This window comes from Suillus clintonianus (genome assembly GCF_016758775.1).
Source record: "Suillus clintonianus strain FC179 chromosome Unknown DEU56scaffold_30, whole genome shotgun sequence".
Taxonomy (NCBI): domain Eukaryota; kingdom Fungi; phylum Basidiomycota; class Agaricomycetes; order Boletales; family Suillaceae; genus Suillus; species Suillus clintonianus.
In genome coordinates, this window is record NW_024539254.1 from 202,496 (window position 1) to 224,631 (window position 22,136).

The following is a 22,136-nucleotide window of genomic DNA, read 5'->3' on the forward strand; positions in this document are numbered from 1 at the left end:
CATTGTGAAGTCGTCCTCCAGCGGAGAAATGGGAGCTGTAGATGTCTTTGAAGTACTCAAAGTCTGACAGCTCGTACCTGCGAGTGTTTCCAACTCTGAATCTGACAGATTTGTCATAACGGAGGACTCGTCCATGGCATGATTCCAGTTGTTGGTCAAACTGCTCGTTGATGTGTTCCGAGTAGGCGTTGAGCTCAGCCTGTCGATAAGGGAAAGCGAACTTGAGGGCTCGTGCTGCCCTGTTCCACGCCGCATTCCATTGTCCTTGCGTGGTAATCTTCTTAGTGGCCGTTTCCGAGATCCCGTATGTGAGTTCGACGTCTCCGATGCTCTCTGTGTGTTTGTCGACGGCACGTGAGGTAGTGATGATTGTATGGATGGCGTCGAGGTTGATACTTCTTCCTGCAACAATGTCTGCCCATCCCGACTCATGGAATTCAGGACTCCGTTCATGGTACATGAGTTTGAGCTTTGCTTGTTTCTGGTCCTGCGCCCAGTTCTGGAGAATCCGGATGGTCTGTTTAAGATTGGCTGATAGGGGCTTGCTTGGTTCCTGGAGCGCTGACGGCTTAAGTTCGAGACAGGTAAAGTCGAGCTTAGCTCGCTTTCGAGCAGGTTCTCCTGGCTCGATGCTAGCTCGTTGACTCCCGAGATCCTCTCCTCGAGGCTCTTCTTCACTGCGTGAGTTTGACGTTGGTTCAACCGAACGTCGTTCTCTAGCGGCTCCCGATCCTCGTCGAGTAGCTCGATCCTGTTCTGATTCCCACTCATCAAGCATGGTGAGGTAGATAGCCGCGATATTAGAGGGTTCTTCGGTTGACTCAATGGGTAAACACTCCTTGATGATGCCGACAATGACATAGGTTGCTTCAAATTTGGTACCTTTTCCGGCTCTAAAATCTTGGACGACATCGAGGCATCTCTTCGCCATGTCTTGTTCGGGTAGATGCGTTCCATCAGTGTCGGTTTCAACCGAAGTCCCGCGCATTCCTGGTCCCCTAAGAGATGATTGTGCTTGCGCCGTATTGCTGGCATTGGTGCTTGAGATTGTGGGTTCTGACATGTACCTTTGAAGTATGATCAAGCTGAGTGAAACGAAGATTCAATGTGACGAAAACAAACGGTGCAGGAAGTGCACGAGCAGATGGTGCTCAAAGGACAAGAGTGCAACGTAACGAAAGGGGTCTCATCCGTTCAACACTTATATCCAGATTGAAAGAGGGGCCTCTAAGGGTGACGCTGAGTCACGAGGCAAAAACTTCGACCAGCGTCGCGAATCGATTCAACTTGGATAAACAAGTTTAACCCCGATCAAACGTTCAATATTCAATATTGACTACCACATGTAAGGTGTGACTCAGTCACGTCGATATCTTCAATCTTCACTTGCCTTCAGCTGCTATTTCTGCTTCGATCACATGTACATAGCTTTCCTGCGCAAAGTATCACACAGCGACAAAGGTGAAGTAATTTTTCACTGACTCAGTATTCTCTCAGGCTGACATTGTCCCCCCCTAGAAACAAATATGCATCTTATCTAACGTACTACACCTTGGACTTCACTTGCTACCCGTACGACGTCTGGCTTGATGCCAACTTAAACCTTCACTCCCTTGGCTGCGCCAAAAGCGGGTAGCCTTTGGGTAGACGCCTTACGTGAAGGGTGAATATCAAGTATGTTGCGCAAGCCAGACTTTCTTTCTTCTTTTGATCTGACTATATTTATGCGGGAGTAGAAACACTCCCAGCGTCAACGCTGTCAAGCACGTGTTCGTCATGGTCGCACTGCCCAAGGCTCTTGCTGTGTCCCACCACTCTTCTCTGCCCACTCACCTCCTACTCTTCCCAAATCTCACTGGGTTTGTTTGAGATCCAATATAATTATATTTCCTCATGTCAAAGCTATCAGGCACCGACGATGCCGAGGATCAGCGCGCTCAAAATGGTGAGCGGCCTCCCGCGCAAAATGACACCGTAGGACCCACAAACGAGTGAGTTGCGACTTCGTGGAATTTACCACTCACCTAACAGCAAGACAGGGAGGAGACAAATGGTGAACCTTCGGTGGTGCTGCCATCAGGGATGTAAGTGTTTCTGCTCTGATACTTCTGTGTCCTTCCTCACCAGAACTGCAGCTCGAACACTGGGCATTCCCAACCATTAGGACTTCACGTAGAGGAAAGTACCCCCAATTTGAATGTTGCACCAGACGGTGATCTAGCTCCGTGAGTCCCTATCAATGCCGATGTCAAATAAGCTCATGTGTTGTCTCAGCGAGGCGGAGAAGGACGTGGTGGAGAAGGACATGGTGGAGAAGGGCATGGTTGAGAAGGACATGGTCGAGAAGGACGTGGTGGAGAAGGACCAGCCAACTCTAAGCGAATTGTGAGCGAAAAGTCAGTCGAGCGATCGTAGCTGACAACATCCTACACACAGAGCAAGTGTCATGAAACAAGTATTGGATGTTCTCCAAGACTCGACGATTGCGTCGAAGAGCGGCAAGGACCATCGCTCTCGTTTCTGGGGGGTGTACAAAAGAGTCGCGGAGGAGCATGACGGGGAGTTCCTTGAGCGATACACCAGCGATATGGACATTGTCTTGGTCTTCGTAGGTGTCGCATGCTTTATCTTTAACTCACTTTGAGATTGATGTTTGATCAGTCTGGTCTTTTCTCCGCCGTCAGCACATCTTTTATCGTAGCGATGGAGTCTAATCTCAGTCCCGACCCCAACGAGACCACGCATGCTCTTCTCGCGCAGCTTGTACAGATTGGGCTAGGCAACCTCGCTGAAGCAAGCTCTGCGCCTGCATCTACGTGGTCGCCGTCGGCGACGACTATATGGATCCAAATGATCGCATACGCGAGCTTGTCCATGAGCTTGCTCGCTGCATTCGGGGCTGTACTAGGCAAACAGTGGCTCGGGTACTACAAGTCCAACAGATATGGCCGCGGCTCGCAGGAGGAACGAGGAAAGCGCAGGCAAGAGACGTTCGACGGTATCACCACATGGTATTTTGATGCTGTCGTGCAATCCTTTCCGGTGTTACTTCAGATCTCCCTTCTTCTGTTTGGGATCGCGCTCGGGGCCAATATGTGGACCGAGCAGCCGAGCATCGCCTGGGTCATCATTGCTACAACGGTCTTTGGATTTCTGTTCTATTCGCTGACGGTGATGGCATGTTTGATATCCCCCGCCTGTCCATTTCAAACGCCAATATCGACGATATTGCGCATGCTGCGCATTGACAGTAAGATCATTCTGTGGATTCTGGTGATCGTTTCCAGTCTGAATCAACATTGCAGGAGTTTTACTCTTGATATTTAAACCAGCCTCTAGGTATTTACAGCAGCTCATGACGTCAGCACACGGTGAGCTATGTTTTCTTATGTGCCCACAGGTTTTGACCGTTTCTTGTCAGGTGTGCTGCAGCGACTGCTTGGCACCGTCAGATCAAGATGGACCCGATTGTCTGAAGCGTCGAGAGGTGATCTTCTTATCTACTGTTACACAGGATATCCAGTGCTTATTTCATTCCCTAGGCCCTATATGTGCGGTCGGCGCATTCACATGGCGATCTCTTCAGCAGTTATTCACCACGCTTCATAATGGACTGCGTTCCTTAGTTCTGCGCTCTTCGACAAAGGTTGTGGACTCGGAAAGACAATCGCTGGACCAAAACCTGGACGTTTCGGCGGAAGATGAATGCACCCTTATTCTTGACCTCCCTGACATATCCACTGCCGGACTAGAAGCACCTAGCATCAAGTGGCTGCTCGAGACATCTACGGATCCTGAAGTATTTCTCGCCGCTGCCAGTCTTGTTCCGCACGTCGAATGGCCCCCGGATCTTGACGTGTCAGACATGCTGCCTCAGCTGCTTTATAATTTTACAAGCTGCATTGATATCCAGGATCAAATCGTACCGTCGTTGGAGGAAAAGGCCTCTGCATGTATAATGGCTCTGAGTCATCTATACTGCGGCCGCGTTCTTCAGGCATCTCCTGTCCATGGTGAATTTCTTGGCCAACGGAAAAGAGACTACGAGGTGTTTCATGATATGAAGCGGACGATCGGCGGTATAGCCGAAGACGTGGTACTTCCCACGACTATGAATCTTTGTCCTCCGGAAGATGACGATGATGAATTTTCGTTCTTTTCTTCAGACTTGAAGGATTGTCCCGACTCTGTTTCGGAGTGGCTGTCGCATTCTCTTCCTTACCATTTCGTCACTGGGCGAGTGAATGAAGACATAGAAGAACTCGCCATAGCAGTGATATCAAAACTGCTAAGCTCTCCATCCACTCCGTCGAATCGAATCGTCGCCAATTGCACTCTTCTCGCTTGCGTCATGATCGGGGTTCGGTTTGACAGGAAGGATATAGTTCGGATTGATAAAAGGTGCCATTGACTCATTTGATGTTTTTTCTGCCATCATTAACAATGAAATTGTGTAGTTCTGCTCTGCCTCAACTCGCGCAGTCCCTTTTGACGCAGTTCCAAAAGGTTCTCTGGGCATGGGATGGAGGCGATGTCGACAAAGACACCACTGGAATAATACGCCGGGCATGGAACCTCCTTGACGTTATTTGTCGCATTATCGAGCCTGCTCGACGTCACTATAATCCTTCACCCCACACGATGCGAAACCTGGACATGTGCAGGAAGATTTATGAGCGAGCGAGGTCATCTGAACATCCCTCCCAGGGGAATTGTCGCGGGCTCTGAAAAATGCACTGCATTTCACATTCGCTGCTGCCGGAGTATCTCGGGACCCTATCCAGGTGTGGAATACGCCGCCTTGGTGGATAGGCCTTGTCCACTCGCCAGAAGACTTCGACTGGCTGGTGGACTACCTCGACTATATTCATTCCGACGACCACGAGACCGCATATGACATCCTTTTGCTACTGAGTGGTTTGGGAGCTCGCTGCAGCCCTGCTAAACAACATATGTTCATCAAGAGCCTCATCGCATGCATGGACAGTGACATGCCTTACAATTTACGTCATGCTGCTCTTCGCGCTGTTCACATTGTCCGACAAGAAATAACATCGATCGATGGCATCGATGATGTGAGCCTACGGGACATGGTTTTGACAGAGCTCTCCCCCGCTATTCTGACTGTGGTTTGTCCGCGACCAGGTACAACACCTGCCGATGATGGCCCTGACCGCTTTTTGGATTCTAGCCGCGGCTCGTGCTATCTCGAGCTGGTTTTTTCCCTCGCGAGCAATTCCGACTGGTACTCCCATTTGTCTGGGGATCACCATATAGATTGGTGCATTAGCATGGTTGCAAAGTACCACCAAATCTTGCCGCATGCGTTTTATCTAGCTGGCATCCTCCTCCGAATCGCGCCTGAACAATTGTCGGCCACATCACTCGATTCTATTACAGAGCAGCAGTGGTGGGACATGATGAAGAGTGCATGGGCCGGTGTCCCCTATGAAATTGACTTGCACTGTTTCGAGTTCCTACCAGTCCTTGTGGAAGCCACGAAAAAGTACATGCAGATTGCCTCGAAATTTGATCTCGAGCTGCTCATTAGACATGTGGGCTCTGTTCTCGAAAGACTGGAGAGGCAATATTCGGAGCAGGGGGAGCATGGAGAGCATGGAGAGGGGGCCGCCGTCGCTATGAAAGAGTTGAAGACTGTGGCCAGCGACATGCTTGAGAGGATGGTCAAAAGTGATGAAGCTGTTAGTCCCTGATTATCACGGTGCCTGCATGTTGTGCTAGGATCCCGGGACCGGAGGAAGGGATGGCGCAATGCGAGTGCGGAAGTGGACAAGTATCAAGATCAAAACAAGATCGATTTTCGATGATCAGCCAAGTACCTCAAGTCACTATAAATCAGTCGTTCATGTCAATCACTGTCACCTTCACGAACGCTGTATATTTACATCATGAGAGGCGAGTCAACTCTATTATATCCATGCAAATGATAGTTTTTATCCCGTCTGACACTGCTGCCTTGAACGGCATAATCTCGAGAATATTGACGAGGGAGAGGAAGGGACCCATGCATCGGAATACGTGCTTGTTTTCAGCTGTCGTGTTTGCCTCGAGACACGCCTCGAGCTTTTGGTGCCAGTCCCACAACCACTATTACAGATCTGCACGATGCAATTCCCAGCTGTCTGGACGGAAGTGAGCGCTCAATGAATGCCTCCTGATCAACTATCGTGGATTCGTGGTGCAGCTTTCGACCAGGCCCAACTCGACGTTGACGCGTGTTGCCAATATCTTTTGATACTAGCTGCGATTCAAAAGAAATAGATTTGATATCACGAGAGAAGACCACACGTGTATCGAAAATCAATCCCTTAAATAGAGGGCGACTTCAGACAGAACCACCCACCGCGCCATCAGCGATACCGCCCACCCTGAAAATGCGTCAGCCTAGGAATCTTATTGAATTCTGTTCCGTACCGTTTTTTATATTTATAGCCAGTTGCTTATACTACATCTGGGAGCTTGTTGAATGCTTGTGCTTATGTAGAGTACCTCCTGAATTGACCATCAAAGTGTAGCTTTCGACTTTGGCCAGGCCCGAAGTTCTCGCATCGATAGTTTCCTTGAATTTCGCGACGTCATGAGACTCATAACATCATCAGTGACGCAGGCCTGGTACTCGATATTATTAATACCTCACATGAATTCGATGGTCGTCTGCTATATCTCCTCCGCCTCATGAACAAATCACCATTTTCGAACTTTCCTGAAGAGCTTCACGATCCACTATCGCCATCAACGCGCTAGAGAAGAATGATTCCATACAGACAAAATCTAGATGAAATCATACTTCCCTTGGTTAGCGTATAGGTTGTTGCGCTGTAGCAAAGGCCTGAAACCCACCACCTCTGAACGACGGCTTTCCGTCAATTCAGGGTCCACCTATCGGCCGTCCTCGCGGGCTCCATTGTCGAACCCTCGACATCCGTCTGAAGGCTTCATTATCTGTGATACGCAATGCTACGAAGGGATTTATCATAGCAAACACTAATCATTAATGGCAGACGTGATTTAGGTGGATGAAGAGCCTGCACGAGCATAGTAGCCCCATTTTGGTGGAAGAGGGGCATTTGATTGGGCTCAGCCAGGGAACGACTATGTCATGGATACAGCATCGAGTGGGCGCCGATATTGTTGCCAGAGATACATCGATGAAGGTTAACTCGACGTACAGAATTATTGAGAGTCGAGATATGAGATGTGGTTTCTTGACACCGAGAGTTTTTTCAGGGTCTTTGTCGTAACCCACCTGGATCAGGCTGTCACTCGACCGATGCTTTAAGTCACTTTACATCGCTGCAGCGACAGGTCGCGGGAGTGCCGGAGTCAATAACGATGTCGAGGTCGATGGGCATCACTCCATGCGCCGTCAAGGTGGAAGTTGCAATTAGTCCCTACATCAGCCCTACATAGCTGAGTTTGAATATTAGGATTGGGTTCTGTTAAATTTGCTCCCAGTCACCCGTTTCCGAGCTTCAAATCGCAGTTATCACTATCATCCCCAAGATTGTTGCGCATCGATAATCTCATCCGAGTCTCTCCCGGGTATTAGTATAACAACGCGAGAGCGAATCCTCGGTCTCTGCATTAAGTCCAGATGTCTGAGTAATATTCACACCTCGAGACTCAATCCAGAGATCGCCGCCCACTTCTACGCAGACGTGCACGACCGTCCTTGCGCAGATCACCAGTTCTTTATTTCAACCATGACTTTGGACGGACAGATGTCCCTCTAACCCTGGCAGGCCTTGATTCCGGGCTCACCAAAGAGGAGGTGTCCTCTTACGCTCATGTGTCGCGCCCCACCTTTAATCTTCTCGCACGTCTCCACTTTGCCATGGATCCGAGACAGGCTGAACATGAGTCGACGATCATCGCCTTGGCTTATGAGGTTCTCGACATACTTGGCTTCCAAAAAGATTGGCAGTACCTAGTGAGACCGCACGATATCCCATTGCTGATCTGCAATGATGTCGACAAAATCGCATTGTTAAGCGTATGCGAATTGGATCGATCAAATCTCTTGCTTGTTCTGCTAATGGTCAAGATGTTGATGGGCTCTTCAAACGTCGAAGCACGTATGGTCGCAGGAGCCATTGCGGGGTACCAGTACCAGTACAACAACAACAAGCGGCAAGAGATGGGTTTGCGTCCGCTTGATGCCATGACTATGCCTTGTATCACCATGGTTGGGACACGCCCCGCCTTCTATCTGGTGCCCATCACCGAACCGTTGAGTGAGGCGGTCATTTCCGGTCAATTTCCGTCAGATAGGACTGAGGTGTTGAAGTGTGAGGTCGCAAGTGACCACGATGGAGGCATGGAGGCACCGGAATACAGGCGCGTTGCTTTCCAGTATTTTGTTGCATTCCAATCCCTTGCGCAAAGCCACTGGGAAAAGTTCCTTAATTTTGATTGAACCAATGAAGCTACCACGTATGAATTGCCATACGGTTTGAACTTATGAGTCATCTCGTGTCTGCATCATGATTTGCCACACCTTGACCTTCACTTGCTGCGCGACGTCGGATGTTCATGCTTGGCCTGACGGGCCAACACGCTCACTCCTTTGGCCTCATTGCCCGTCAATAATGCTAAAAGCACTTAGCGAGTAGCCCTTGAGTAGCCGCCTTACGTGAAGGGCGGATATCAAGCGTATGTTGCGCAAGCTAGACTTTCTTTCTTCTTTCGGTCCCAAGAACACATTACTTTGTCCTGTAAGTTCCCTTTCCTCTGTCGGGTTTTCTAACAATATTCATTGGATCCCGCTAGTAATTTGGCATATCAAATTTTCGTGGCGATACTGTGGGACAACCTTCGGTATTATCCCCCATGATTCTAGAGATATCGACTCTAACGCAGGCATACATACACAGACGGTAGCGAGGAATCTCGTACTCTTGTTCAAGGATACAGCGCCATTTATTATCGTGCCTCGTCTTATCATCAGCATTTGGGATACGCATGCCAATGAAAGCTGCGTACATGTCAGTACGACGTTCGAAGATTGAGTATGTTGGACTTCGCCACCAGAATTCGAACAGCACGAGATGGGCTCCTGCGCATGATGGTTCCAAAACGGGGAAGGAGGTAGAGTGAGTTCCTTCAAGCCCTCAGGCTCTAGCAAAACTCTTAGATACTTGTGCATGGGAGCAAGTAGACTGTTTCCTGCGGCTTTTTGTTCGCTTCTTGAATGATCTGGACTTCTTTACGGCTTGTCATCCTACCCGACGTCCATGATGGTTTGATTGCCACTGAACTGGTCGAAAGGAATAATGTGCAGCATTCAATTGAGACATGAAAATGAGATTCTTGATTTTACAACTTTGGTCGAACGATGGTAGTACATGGTGCAAATTCCAACACACGCTTCAGGAATGGCATAACACAACTCAGAAATATCCCAAGTAGGGGATGTAACCGTTATCATTCTGAGTAGACAAAACTTGGGTCAGTTGAAAGCAAACAGCACGGTGACAAGAGAACAAACCTTGAACGTGTTGTCCTGAGGCCTGGTCCGACGCAAAATCCAGGTCATCATTGGTCTCAAGACAAATGTAAGGTCACTCACTCGAAAAACAGAACACGAAGACAGTCATTAGACAAGGTGAAGTTATACGCATGCCCCGGTTTGCTGTGTGATTCGGACCTTCCGAGCATTAAGCCGCAGAGCAGGCTCACACCCTAGGAAACAGAAAGTAAGAGCGAATTTCTGCGCAAGAAGAGCTTTGAAAGGCTCACATCTGCGTGGATACTGTCGTCCCCCCAGGTGGCAACACAGCCTTTGTACACTAGAAAGAGTACTCAGCGACCTTGACTTGTGAAATGGAATAGATGAACGACAAACCGGCCGCAAAATCATCACAGTCAAAAATATCCGCGCGCCATTTTCGCCCGGGAAGGGTTGAACCCTTCCATATTTCAGAAAGAAGTGCTTGTGGGAGGATAAGGTATCTATCTCGGAAATAATTGAGCAAGCGAACGCTGACAGAATGCCATGGACGTTGCTTACTCTCCGTCGACCTTGTAACTTGCGAAGTCTTGTGCGAGATTCGGGCTCTCCTTTAGAATGGTGTGGACTTCTGGCCCAGAACGGCTGACTCGTTCGAAGTCCCAGAGTTGGTTAGCTCCTTTGTAACTCCACTGGCCGCCCTCGCCGTTCCATCCCTGGATCCTAGTCCCATTGACGGTGCCCCTGTATACCAAGGCAGATCAATAGTAGGGCCGCTACGGGAGGTTCTATGCACTTGCCCGCGGTTGAGGTCGACGAACGCTGCGTTGTGGATAAGTTTTTCTGTAAGAGTTACCGACTGGCAGATTCATTGAGTGCGACGTACTTTTGGTATGCACATTCTGGATCCTGCAGGCCGTGCATATGAGTTTTGCATTATGCGAACACCAGATTGACACACTGACATGTATGGCCCTGAGCCATTCTTTTGGCGGATGATCCAGAACCGTCGGTTTCCCTCTGCGCCTGTCGGTACCCGGCCGATGATGGGTGCACCATTATCCGGACCTGCACAAATGAGTTAAGACACCTTCACAACGCGACAGACTGACCCTCAGCTAGGCACATATAAGTCCCGCCTTGGAGGTTTCGGATGGTATACATGTCGGTCTCCCCCTTAGCCAACTGGAGGAGCCAGAGCTGGCTTAACGGGAAATTAGCCGTAGCGGCCATCCACGGGTACTTTTGCCACCCATTTACTGCTGCACCTGTAGACATAAAATGGTGAGGCTGACGTGAACTTCCGTTTGAAGTTCAAGTAATGACGCTTACCATCTGTCCTCGAGCCTGTAAGAGCCACATCCGCATCAACGTGACAGTCAAGTGCCGTGTAGTGCAAGTGGCACGCTTACCTCCTTCCAGGTTGATGGTCATAGGAGAATTTTTTGTGCTCGAAATAAAATCTGTTCGGTGATGACAAGAATAAGTTGGGTGTATGAGTTACAGTGGGCGATGAACATACAAACACCGCGAAGAGACATGATAACGATGGATGTCGTCTGTCACAGTTGATAGTAGTAACAGTCAGGCTGTTAAGGAGAATGTACACGATGAAGAGGTGAAGTGTGACTCACCTGGTCAAATCGAATAAGAGAGAGATGGTAAGAGATGCTGATGATGAGGTGCACTCACTATACATTTTATAGACGAAAAATAATAATTTGTTATAGCTGAGCAGGACTCAGAGGCATATGATGTCAGATGCTGTCGCCTCATTACTACATGTTAGAAGCGCTGTGATAACGCGGACTCGGATTTAGTGATGTGCCAGGCCTGCAAGCCTGTGCTGGACCGTCAATTTGCTTGTGATCAGTCCTTCTTCGGGCCTCCAGGCCCTGGCTCATAGGCCATGCCAAAGCCAGGCCTGTGGTAACGGCCTGATAGGGCTTTGGGCCTGGCCTGGGATTCTGGAAAGCCCAACTGTTTGAGGGGTTTCGCCGGACAAAAATATGACACAAACTTGAACGACGTCGACGAAGAAAATCAAATTTCTTGCTCTTTTTATGTAATCTCTCGTTCTGGTCATAGTAGGTCCTGTCTCTTTTATGCATCACCGTGGTGCCCGCGTTGAGTGAGGCGGTCATTTCCGGTCGATTTCCGTCAGATAGGACTGAGGTGTTGAAGTGTGAGGTCGCAAGTGACCACGATGGAGGCATGGAGGTACCGGAATACAGGGGCATTGCTTTCCAGTATTTTGTTGCATTCCAATCCCTTGCGCAAAGCCACTGGGAAAAGTTCCTTAGTTTTACTTGAACCAATGAAGCTGCCACGTACGAATTACCATACGGATTGAACTTATGAGTCACATCTCATATCTGCATTTGCCAAACCTTGACCTTCACTTGCTGCACGACGTCGGATGGCCATGCTTGGCCTGACGCCAACACGCTCACTCCTTTGGCCTCATAGCCCCGTCAATAATGCTAAAAGCGCTTAGCGGGTAGCCTTTGAGTCCCAGTGAAAATCGACAAGAATGAGGTAGATAGGTAGCAATAGATGTCTAAGTACAGATTGAGATAGATAGAAATCTAGAGCTAGTACGGTAACCAAAGTTGGACTGAAGTTTGTTTGAAGTTGGTGTGCCGTTCGGTAGTAGCCGATAGCGGAGCTTTAATATGTAAGTTGTCGGGGCGCATACCATGATTCAACTGACTCGGATTATCGAGACGCTGTGAGCCTGTGATGGTTCCGTTGCCCCTTGATCCCCTGTACAATAGACCATTGTTTGCTGACCGACTGGTCAATCGACTCAATATACCATTGGATCAGGCAAGATCTGCCTCATCAGTGGTCCGTGAACGCCTCACTCGATATGTGCTCCTCATGATCAGTATCATCATCGCTACGACTCAATCATTTCTACAAACCGGATTACCAAAGGACCCTGAACCTTACCACACGTCAGCGCTCAAGGGTGAAGAATGGCTAATGGAGTTGATCATTGGCCATCCTGAACGCATCCGCTGTGAACTCGGTGTCCACGCACACGTCTTCGAGAAGCTGATTGAGGAGCTTCGTGGTCTCGGTCATCGGAGCTCTCGCCATGTCTCGCTGGAAGAACAGTTAGCTATTTTTCTCTACACGTGTGTCACTGGTTTGACAATCAGGCACGTTGGAGAGCGTTTCCAAAGATCCAGCGACACAATTTCAAAGTAAGTCTTTGATTTATCGATAAAAGTTAGCCTAATCTATTTGTATCAGGTATTTTCGCAAGATATTGTTCATTTTTGCCTCCCCCCCATTCTACTCCACGCATGTACGCTTTCCTGACGGCAGCATCATCCCCGACAAGATTCGCAATAGCCCAAAATTCTGGCCCTACTTCAAAGGCGCTATTGGTGCCATTGATGGCAGTCATATTCACGCATCCCCTCCCTCATGTGATCGTACGTTCTACCGCAATCGCAAGGGCTTCGTGTCCCAAAACTGTCTGTTCGCCTGCAACTGGGACCTCAAATTCATATACGCGGAGACCGGCTGGGAGGGTTCAGTGACAGATGCGCGTCTATGGGAGGAGGCTCATTCAGACGGGTTGGATATTCCAGATCAAAAGTATCTCCTTGGTGATGCTGGGTTTCCATCCTGCAAGGAACTCCTTGTCCCATACCGCGGCGTCCGGTATCACCTCGCAGAATGGGGCCGTGCCAGCACTAGGTACATTTTTCTTTTTCTTTTTAACATTTCCAGTTTTAATTTGTCAATAGACCTGCTAATAAACAAGAACTATACAACCTTCGTCACGCCTCCGCACGGAACGTTATCGAAAGAATCTTCGGCGTGTTAAAACGACGCTTTCGCATCCTTCTCTTATCGCCTGAGTACAAGATGGAGGTTCAAGCACGCGTTCCCGCTGCGCTATGCGCCATTCACAACTTCATCCGCACTTTTGATAATCAAGAAGGCCTTCTCCCAGAGACGCGCATCAATTTCGACAACGACAACCCTGAATATCAAGGGCAGCCTGCTGACGTGGCAGGGCAGGCGGAGGAGGTCGTTAACGACGCGAACATACTACGAGACAATATTGCGCAGAAGATGTGGGACGATTACCAGTTGGTTTTGGCGGAGCGGGGCGCACTAGATGACTTTTCCATAGTTGACATTGACGACGATAACATTGACGACGACGATGAATTGTAGTACTGTACATGGTAGTAGCTACAAATGAGAATGCGCTTGTTATACATGATATGAGGGACTAAAAAATACTTGTACTAAGTGTTGGCATACTGCTGGATGACAGAGAGAGCGAAAGCGCGGCGCAACACGGGGTCTGTAGTTTCAACGTACGAGCTAGTCACCGCAGTACTTCTCACGAAGATGTTGATCAGCGCAACCTTCTCCTCCAGCGACAGGTCAGAGTCTTCATCCTGCACGATACGAATGGCTTGCTTTCGTTGATCAGTTATGCGGCTCTCATCAGTGGCAACCATCTGCGTCACCAATGTATCTGTGAGGCGGTTGAGGGCACCTTGCATGCCTATCATTGCGACGGCATTTGTGGCCTTGCCAGCTTTCGCTCCGCCACTGCCACTAGCCTCAGGTTGAGCTTTGATGTGTGCAACACCACCATGGTTGGAGGTCTTGACTTTCTTGGGGCCCGGCTCTTGCTGCGACACTGATGTGAATGTCGTGGAAGGAGGAAGTACAGGTTGCGCGTCTGTGCCAGTCATAGTGATGTGCAAAGCCCGGCTTCAGGCCGTGGGCCGAGCCAAGCCGAGCCCATTTAGGCCGGGCCAAGCCGAGCCTTGAGGACGGCCCATAAGGGCTCAAGGCCCGGCTTGAGGTATCTGTAAGCCTGAGCCGGGCCCTCGAGCCACGGCTTTCAATGGGCATAACACTGGCAGATCATAGATGAGTATTTGAGTACTTCTGCTCGTTTGCGTGCATCTGCATTTGTTCGTATGTAATTCTGCGTGTTCTCACTCACACATACTCATTTATAAATCGTTGCACGTGACACTTTGTTTGTTCGGAACGGGTCATTCATGCTTGCCATATCCTGTTCGTTCACCACTCGTATCTTCACACTCGTGCTCATATTGCACTCATTCCAGCTTGTGTACACCTGTTCTGACTTGTCCCTCGTCGTTCTCATTCATCTGGGCTTGCCTGGCCTCATTTTGGTTCATTATGGCTTGTCCCTCGGCATTCTCATCCATCTAGGCTTACCTGCACTCGTCTGGACTCTTCTGCATTCGTCTGCATTCGTCTGAACTTGCCTGAACTCGTTTTGACTTGCCTGTATTCATCTGGGCTTGCCTGCACTTGTTTGGACTCGTCTGCATTCGCTTGTACTTGCCTGCACTCATTCTGCATTCGTTTGGACTCATCTGCATTCGCTTGGACTTGCCTGAACTCGTTTGGACTTGACTTGGCTTGTCTGTATTCGTCTGGGCTTGTCTGCATTCATCTGGACTCGCCTGCAATCGTTTGGACTTGCCTGCATTCATTTGCGCTTGCCTGCACTCGTTTGGACTCGTCTGCATTCATCTGCATTCGTCTGGACTTGTCTGCGTTCGTTTGGACTTGACTTGTCCTGTCTGTATTCGTCTGGGCTTGTCTGCAAACGTTTGGACTTGACTTGGCTTGTCTGCATTCATCTGGACTCGCCTGCAATCGTTTGGACTTGCCTGCATTCATTTGCGCTTGCCTGCACTCATTTGGACTCGTCTGCATTCATCTGCATTCGTCTGGACTTGTCTGCGTTCGTTTGGACTTGCCCTGGCTTGTCTGTATTCGTCTGGGCTTGTCTGCACTCGTTTGGACTTGCCTGCATTCATCTGGACTTGCATGCACTCGTTTGGACTCATTTTCATGTACGTTGGTGCCCGTGCATTTTCGACAGCTGTTAATAATATCACACAATTTTTTACATAGCAAGCCGCGGCCTAAGCCTAGGCCGAGCCGAGCCTAGCCTGAGCCGTCAAGGAAGGCTCGGCCTGCAATTTCAGTGAGCCTGAGCCCCATCAAGCCGAGCCGTGGCCCCGGCTTTTGAGCCGGGCCGGGCCGTGCACATCACTAGCCAGTCATATCTGAATGTGTGCGTTTACCGACGCTCGATGTATGAATAGAATGAGGAGGGGAATAAAGAGGAGCAGTTGCAAGTTGTGAGCTTCCGGCGATAGGTCCAGCATCATTGTGTGGCACATGGCCCCAACCAACCTCTCCTTCAGCCTCGCCCATGTGAAAATCATCTGTGCATCCAGCAACAACATCCGAGTCAGAACCCATGGGAGCTGCAGAAGCCTGATCAGATGAGTCGTCCGTGAAGGCAGGTGCGGCGGCCCTAGATGGGCGATAGGCCGCACGACCTCGAGCGCCACTGCCACTTGGCAGAGTCTCTTGCATGAGTGGATAAAGCTGCCATCCGCTGTTTCGGTAAGGGCGCATGACTTGGTTGGCCTACAGTGACTCAAGCATGAGCAACCTGTTAGCTCTAGACGGTGATGCCAACCGACCTTCTTCTCCATATATGCGTCCCACACATTGCTTGCAGCCTTCCCCTCGATACCAGCTCCAATCTCATTATCCCAGTGAGTACCAGATGTTCTGAGGCGATAGTTCTCAATAACGTAGTAAAGATTTTTTAACTAGAGATCTTAAGATCAGTAGCTGTTAGATAGATGTACAGATAACATACTGATTGCCATTTGTTCTTACACTGGTTCATAGTCTTCGTCGGGCCAAGGGTCCTGTGGTTTGCAATAGTAGTTGCAGCTTCAGAATAAACCTGTGATCTGAAATTCCCGCCGTCTCCTATTTTTGAGCGTTGTGAATGGAGGTATGTGACGAGGGCATCTGTCTCTGCATCGTTCCAGATCGCCTTTGGAGCCTTCTGGGACTTCGGTTCTTCAGACATGAGAAGTATTTGGTGGTGAGCAGATACAATGATTCCGATTATAATTGGTATGATCTGCCTGCGCAGCTCCTGCAATTTGAGGCTATCGGGGGCATGGAACGAGGTCATTGCAGGAGGTCAGGAAAGTTAAAACTCCGTCTCGGCTTGCATCAAGCCGATACATCCTAAGTTGGCTACTTTGGCCAAACTTTGGTTAACTTTGGTTACCGTACTAGCTCCTAAGAAATTCGAGACGGCAAAACTCTAATTTTGTGCAAAATGCAAAGAACCTTTGCAAAGGTAAAAAATGCAAGCATGTCAAACTTTGTTTGCATACTTTGCAACAAACTTTTGACAAACTTTTATGGGGGACCGTATTGGACAAAAACATACGACTTTGAAAATGTATTATGGTTTTGGCTAAGGATTCAACTTTACATCAATCACTGTGAATCCCCGTGAGCGAGGTCTTATCCTGAAGTGGCAATGTGGAAGACTAAGTCAAGACCAAAGCGCGACAAACAAATTCATCTTCACTTTTGGCTACGAAGTCCCGTTTTAGCTTATTCACAGGTTCACTTTGATTTTCTTCTTGACATTGCTTGGCAGCGACTGGCATTACGCCGTTGATCAACGTGAGTGAGTCTTCTTATGTGTCTTTATCTATGCTGCTGACATTCAGGCTAGCTAGTATACTCTGAGATGAACCGGAGCAATGTTGACCACTCGGCGGAATCCATGTTTTTTGTGAAGACAGCCTCGAATTCCACTTCCTGAACCCACTCATGTACCTGTGTCTGCACCTGGCTATAGGTCGTTGACAATTCTCGCAAGGACATGTTGATTGTTTTACGAGCACGCACTGAATGTCATCTATTCAGATCTTCCAGGGCTCCAGCCATCAATTGAGCGCTTGCCAAGTCCTCGCGGGTCCTCTTTTCAGTTACCATTGTGTCATCTCCTCTCCGCAAGTCTTGACCTTGTCTCGCTTTTCAGGGGCGCTCAACCGCCACAGCTCTATTCAAAACGTCGTTCGAGACAATATGAAGGCCGTACGTACGCGTGAAGAATCCCTTCATGACCTTCAACGGCGCCGGTGGTGTACTGCAGCGTCCGTAGAGAGCATCAAGAAAAAGCTCACCCGGATGAATCATACTAAGGCGTTCGTGGACCATTTCATGCAAGGACATGCGAGATTTGGATGCAAAATTGCGCACGAACAATCGACGATCACGGTTTTTAAACGTAAATGCACAAAAAACTGGCTGACACTTAAGTTTAGAGGTCTTGCAGAGTACTGTGAAAAGGGCATGGTATGCTCTGTACGCCGTGCTAATTATGAAGAAATGCTACGTTGGGTTCGAGGTACGTCGTGTGCGATCTTATTGTTCAGGTGAAGCTTTAAATACTCGTGCCGCTAGTCAAATGCTCGTATTTGTAATACGTGTCATGCTAGTATATAATTTCATGGCATTAAAACTGCAGGCAGGTCATTTATGTCAGCTGGATAGCTTCAAAGATTGAGCGTCGGTCGTCAAATTGTCGACATCTCTAAGGGACACTATGTTGCCGGTCGTGCAGATTCGTTCAAATTGGGCATTCAGAAGATACTCACCATGTTCTCTCAAGATCTACTAATCCGCACTGATAGCACTGCTCGTCATCTCGAGACGGTCTTCCTCTTTACAAAAAACGGACGGGCTTCGTAATCCCCTGGACGTACGTTTCCTTTATCTGTTTGCTTCATGTACAATTGACTCGACGGTCCGCTTGCATTTCCCCGCTATAGCGCCCCTACCTCATTCACATATAAATCTCCATGAGGACGTAAGTAGGGATTGCCATATTCACATATTTGACTTATATTTCATTTTCTAGTCCCGGCCCCCACCAGTACCGCCCACTACCCAATCCTGGTGGCCCATTCGGACAGGTCGGGCATCACCGGCTATTGTCGAGGTCCCTCCTGTTTGCTGGATCTCACGCATCCGTTTACAGCGGAATGCTTCAGCCGATGCTCCCGCCAAAGACAATGAATGGATTCGTGACGAAGACTATGTTTCTCCTCCAAATCCCGATTTACAACGACCACCCGCAGCAGGGCAGATCAATACTGGAGAGCACGGAAGCGGTCGGTTGTGTTTTTTTTTCTTTTAGACTGACTTTTCAAATGGTACTATGATGAGCTCGTCCTGGACGAACGATCTCCCTTTGCTCACTACGCCTTGTTCAAATTGCAAAGTGTATTTTTACAGAAAGTAGGGCGTATCTTCAGTTGCTGGTTATTTAGCTTGGCGGTACCATGATGAGTGATGAGTCAGTCGTGGACGATGATCCTCCCCCCTTGCTAATTAAGTGCGACGGGTGCAAAATCTCTCAGTGATGAAGTTTTTTCGTGCTGGTCCAGCCACTGCAGAAAATGCAAAGTGAGGATAGAACAGTATGGCGCTGATCCAAGTTGTCTACCAACCTTGCGTCCTCCAGATATAAAAAGGTCCAGCCAGAGAACATGCTTCGAAGGTACTTGCATCAAATTATCTGTGTCGTCTCTCAATTATGGTGGTCGCTCAGGCTCTCGTCACCCATCTTGGCATGGAGGAATCCTCTGTGTCGAACACTCATTTCGCTGCGCCCGCAGGCAAGCGGCATCACCGACTTGTGAGCGAAGGGCAATATTCACCCGTTGGCCAATTTCAGTGTAAGCAGTGCGAATAGTTTGGATTGGTATCACATGTATTTGCGGCGGGTGCCACTGCCAGCGTTAGCGTCCATTGACTCAGTAACGTGCAAAGTCGAGTGCGTAATCAAAGCGGAAGACAAAAGCAAAAGAAGTCTGATCAAACCAAAAACAGAGTGGTACCTTCCAAAACTAATATCCAGATACGTAAAAACGTGTTTAACTTGTCCTTGGACATGGCCCACGGTGGTCTTGTGTTAAGGTTCCTGCATTTGGTTTTCTTTGTAAGTTGTTGACTGCGCCTACATGGCCAATCGAAATAAGCATAGAATCTATGTTTTTTTTTGGGAGCATAGCAACTATACGTACACAATGCCGGTACTATAATTTTCGTCCTATACGTACGCTATACATTTTCTCGGTATATGAGCTATGTCTGAAACTGTGGTGCGAAGCACGGTAAAAAGCATGAAAAAGGTATATGCAAGAAAATACATAATAAATCAAGGGGATTCGAACTCTCGAGCTCACCATTGACTTTCTCACACATCATTCGTGCAACAGCGTACATACCGTTAGGCTATCAGGCTGTTAGAATGTACCATAAGTAATAATATTTAACAAGCTACCACGGACTTGGAAGAAATTTCGTTGAATTACTGGCAGCAGCTATTATATATAGGGCCGTCTGCTCACAACACAACAGCTACTAGGTAGTAATGTTGTTATTCTAAAGCTTGCTACATTGTTGCATATATTAAATATGTCTGTCTTAGTGAAGATTACCGCTGGTGAAGCTGTATGCATGGTATGAAGACCTTGGAAGCCGTGGGATAACTCAATATATAGATCCTATGCTTTGGCGGCATCGATTCTATGCAGGACCGGTGATTGTAATGTAATTATATCCTGTTACCGCACCGTTATCCGGCAGCTATATAAACATTATAAATTTTTCCAGTATGTACCAGACCCTGAATATGTATAGGTTCTATATCTATTGTACACATTTAAATTGTTTTTCGTCAAATATACAACGTGCGAATTTGACGATTGGCCGTGTAGGTTAGAGTCATACACCGTTATTCACTGTGATTCATCATTCTTACTCACAATCAGGTCACAAATTAATTTTGTCCAGTAGTGGCCCCCAAAAACTTTGCACATGCTGCAATATTGCGCATGTGCATATCATAGGTGCATAACTTCTGCATTTGCACTTATGTTAACTTTATCATATCCGAGTCGGTGCAGTTGAACCACATGCATCTTCTCCTCCGCCCACCATCTCCTCCATCCCCGCCGCGACCCCCGCTCGACACAATCACTCCCTTATGTTTCTAGTACAACACGACAACCAGTTACCACGAGTTGATTTCCTAACTGTGACTTTGAACTACTAATCTAGAATCTAAGTTCAACGCCTGTAGACGTCGCAGTCACGCAAAACAGCATTTCTTCTATTATGACTGCAGACCTTGCACACGACCTCAGTCCTGATTTGGTCGGTATGCTCAACCACTCCCGACCCCAATACGCAAGAGAGCAGCTGCTGCTGCCTGTTTAACCAAGGCACACACCCAGGTGTGGTCTGCGCGACTGTAAATGTCTTGTGCGAGCTCGCCTGGCAAAACCCCCAAGACTACCTTCCGCTTGCCCCACAACTCCTCCATCTCCCAACACATCGTCTAACAACTGGATGCTCATCAAAATCATCAAGTCGGTACGGATCTTTCTTGCTTTTTCTTAACCTTAGTAGAACCCCACGACAGAAAGCTTTCCTGGTTCGCGTGTCTTTGGGCGTAGGTCATGTTCCAAGAACGCGGAATATCAACTGTTAGTCTGTTATGCCTTCTCGATCTCTCCGACGTGCATTCCTGCACCCCAGTCACACTCAAGAAACACACCAATACCTTTGGTGTTGTCTCTACTGTTAGGACGTTCTATCCCCAGGCTGAAAGTCCAGTGGAGGTCCAGCAGTGGGTCCAAGCAATCCAGGACGTGCAGGAGGCTCTCATGACCGCTTCACCCGAGTGCGCAGCGGACTTACTCGACCCCCTCACAGAATCGCCCTGTAGTTCCTTCCTCACCCACACCGGTCACCAGCGGGAGCCAGCGAGTGCGTTTGCACTCTACTGGGACAACCTATCTGCTAGTATTAAGGAGGTAAGTACCGTCCATTCTCTCTTAGCACACAACTAACACAGCGCACTACTAGGAGTACAAGAGAAAGGCAACTGCACAAGTGAGTACAATCGTCCGAGATCCGAGTCTGGCTGCTAATCAGAGTCTTTTACAGGTTCGTTCTTTCTCAACACAGCAGGCCGTCGACGGGGAGGATGCAATCAATGTTGACGAGTAGGAATGGGTCCCCGCACAGTCCTAGGGCGGAAACGGGAGGGGGTGCGAGAATGGCGGGCAGGGCGAGGACCAGCAGATACCCTACCATAACCTAATATCATCAATTCACAGCGATACCCACCTACATTTGATTCTATAGCATTATATTTGTATCGGTACCATTTCGAGGCCAAATAGAATCATTTTCAGCGCATACATCGGGACGAAAAACCTATCGAAAGACCGAAAATTCCTCTCGACCTCTATCTTTCGCTGTCTCGAAAAGTGCCGTTTTTTCGAAACACCTCGAAACGCAGCGATATAATTGACAGCCTCAATTTTCCTCGACGTATATTGTTACGTATCGGCCTGTTTCTTGTCGATTTTCACTGGGTTTGAGTAGCCGCCTTACGTGAAGGGCGGATATCAAGTACTACACTTTCTTTCTTCTTTCGGTCCCAAGAACATTGCTTCTTCTTCCAATATCAGAATTTGGACCATCTACTCCTTATCGATACCCTCTGATACTCATTCCCGCAGCACGCCCTTGCTAGCACGTTCATTAGATTTGCCCAGCGGAAAATAACCTCCTACAAGACTCTTTGAACAACCGTCAGAAGATAGCGCTGGCTCTGTGTCATCTCGTTTTACACGACCCGAACGCAAAAACAAGGAGCCTGATTCCTCACATAATCGCGTGCGGACCATCACTTCGCCATCGCCGACTCCGAGCTCTCGCCCATCCAGCC

At 48.6% G+C, this 22,136-nt stretch overlaps 7 protein-coding genes across 7 annotated transcripts; 5 read left to right on the top strand and 2 right to left on the bottom strand.

The window, feature by feature from the left end:
* Positions 1-2,297: 2,297 nt before the first annotated feature.
* DEU56DRAFT_944168 (uncharacterized protein) lies at positions 2,298-2,919 on the top strand (the record flags this gene model as incomplete). Its single annotated transcript, XM_041358975.1, has 3 exons — positions 2,298-2,385; positions 2,437-2,608; positions 2,662-2,919. Coding segments are annotated over exons 1-3 (510 nt in total), but the record flags the coding sequence as incomplete, so codon positions are not given.
* Positions 2,920-4,234: 1,315 nt separating this feature from the next.
* Positions 4,235-5,762, top strand: DEU56DRAFT_800536 (uncharacterized protein). The gene is made up of 3 exons (XM_041353091.1): positions 4,235-4,401; positions 4,458-4,714; positions 4,765-5,762. The coding sequence occupies exons 1-3, from the start codon at positions 4,352-4,354 to the stop codon at positions 5,712-5,714; spliced, it is 1,257 nt and encodes a 418-aa protein (XP_041209104.1). The 5' UTR covers positions 4,235-4,351; the 3' UTR covers positions 5,715-5,762.
* A 1,731-nt stretch (positions 5,763-7,493) lies between these two features.
* DEU56DRAFT_944180 (uncharacterized protein) lies at positions 7,494-8,497 on the top strand. Its single transcript, XM_041358976.1, has one exon. The coding sequence runs from the start codon at positions 7,856-7,858 to the stop codon at positions 8,435-8,437; it is 582 nt and encodes a 193-aa protein (XP_041209105.1). The 5' UTR covers positions 7,494-7,855; the 3' UTR covers positions 8,438-8,497.
* An 818-nt stretch (positions 8,498-9,315) lies between these two features.
* DEU56DRAFT_325675 (Moa, A lectin from the mushroom marasmius Oreades in complex with the trisaccharide Galgalglcnac) lies at positions 9,316-11,211 on the bottom strand. Its single transcript, XM_041345679.1, has 14 exons — positions 11,104-11,211; positions 10,992-11,028; positions 10,882-10,932; positions 10,802-10,816; positions 10,582-10,737; positions 10,435-10,537; positions 10,356-10,378; positions 10,270-10,291; positions 10,031-10,213; positions 9,866-9,972; positions 9,760-9,809; positions 9,590-9,702; positions 9,509-9,530; positions 9,316-9,449 (listed from the first exon to the last, which is right to left on the bottom strand). The coding sequence occupies exons 2-14, from the start codon at positions 11,008-11,010 to the stop codon at positions 9,411-9,413; spliced, it is 903 nt and encodes a 300-aa protein (XP_041209106.1). The 5' UTR covers positions 11,011-11,028; positions 11,104-11,211; the 3' UTR covers positions 9,316-9,410.
* A 4,339-nt stretch (positions 11,212-15,550) lies between these two features.
* Positions 15,551-16,391, bottom strand: DEU56DRAFT_912130 (uncharacterized protein; the record flags this gene model as incomplete). Its single annotated transcript, XM_041357370.1, has 3 exons — positions 15,551-15,934; positions 15,991-16,122; positions 16,173-16,391. 3 exons carry the CDS (start codon positions 16,389-16,391, stop codon positions 15,551-15,553), a joined length of 735 nt encoding a protein of 244 aa, XP_041209107.1.
* A 559-nt stretch (positions 16,392-16,950) lies between these two features.
* Positions 16,951-17,860, top strand: DEU56DRAFT_325739 (uncharacterized protein). Its single transcript, XM_041345680.1, has 2 exons — positions 16,951-17,009; positions 17,058-17,860. Exon 2 carries the CDS (start codon positions 17,237-17,239, stop codon positions 17,765-17,767), a length of 531 nt encoding a protein of 176 aa, XP_041209108.1. The 5' UTR covers positions 16,951-17,009; positions 17,058-17,236; the 3' UTR covers positions 17,768-17,860.
* A 2,652-nt stretch (positions 17,861-20,512) lies between these two features.
* On the top strand, positions 20,513-21,409 carry DEU56DRAFT_944190 (uncharacterized protein; the record flags this gene model as incomplete). The annotated part of the gene is made up of 6 exons (XM_041358977.1): positions 20,513-20,555; positions 20,667-20,770; positions 20,820-20,883; positions 20,936-21,213; positions 21,266-21,292; positions 21,347-21,409. The coding sequence occupies 6 exons, from the start codon at positions 20,513-20,515 to the stop codon at positions 21,407-21,409; spliced, it is 579 nt and encodes a 192-aa protein (XP_041209109.1).
* Between the last annotated feature and the right edge of the window lie 727 nt (positions 21,410-22,136).

Bases quoted from the DNA above. Each gene is read 5' to 3' on its own strand.
- DEU56DRAFT_800536 (XM_041353091.1), top strand. From the start codon at position 4,352: ATGATCGGGGTTCGGTTTGACAGGAAGGATATAGTTCGGATTGATAAA. The intron at 4,402-4,457 runs GTGCCATTGACT...GAAATTGTGTAG, and splicing joins ATAGTTCGGATTGATAAAAG to TTCTGCTCTGCCTCAACTCG. The intron at 4,715-4,764 runs GTCGCGGGCTCT...CTGCTGCCGGAG, and splicing joins ACATCCCTCCCAGGGGAATT to TATCTCGGGACCCTATCCAG.
- DEU56DRAFT_944180 (XM_041358976.1), top strand. From the start codon at position 7,856: ATGGATCCGAGACAGGCTGAACATGAGTCGACGATCATCGCCTTGGCT.
- DEU56DRAFT_325675 (XM_041345679.1), bottom strand. The intron at 10,292-10,355 runs GTACGTCGCACT...TCCACAACGCAG, and splicing joins CCAGAATGTGCATACCAAAA to CGTTCGTCGACCTCAACCGC. The intron at 10,214-10,269 runs GCAAGTGCATAG...CTTGGTATACAG, and splicing joins TTCGTCGACCTCAACCGCGG to GGGCACCGTCAATGGGACTA.
- DEU56DRAFT_325739 (XM_041345680.1), top strand. From the start codon at position 17,237: ATGTCATCTATTCAGATCTTCCAGGGCTCCAGCCATCAATTGAGCGCT.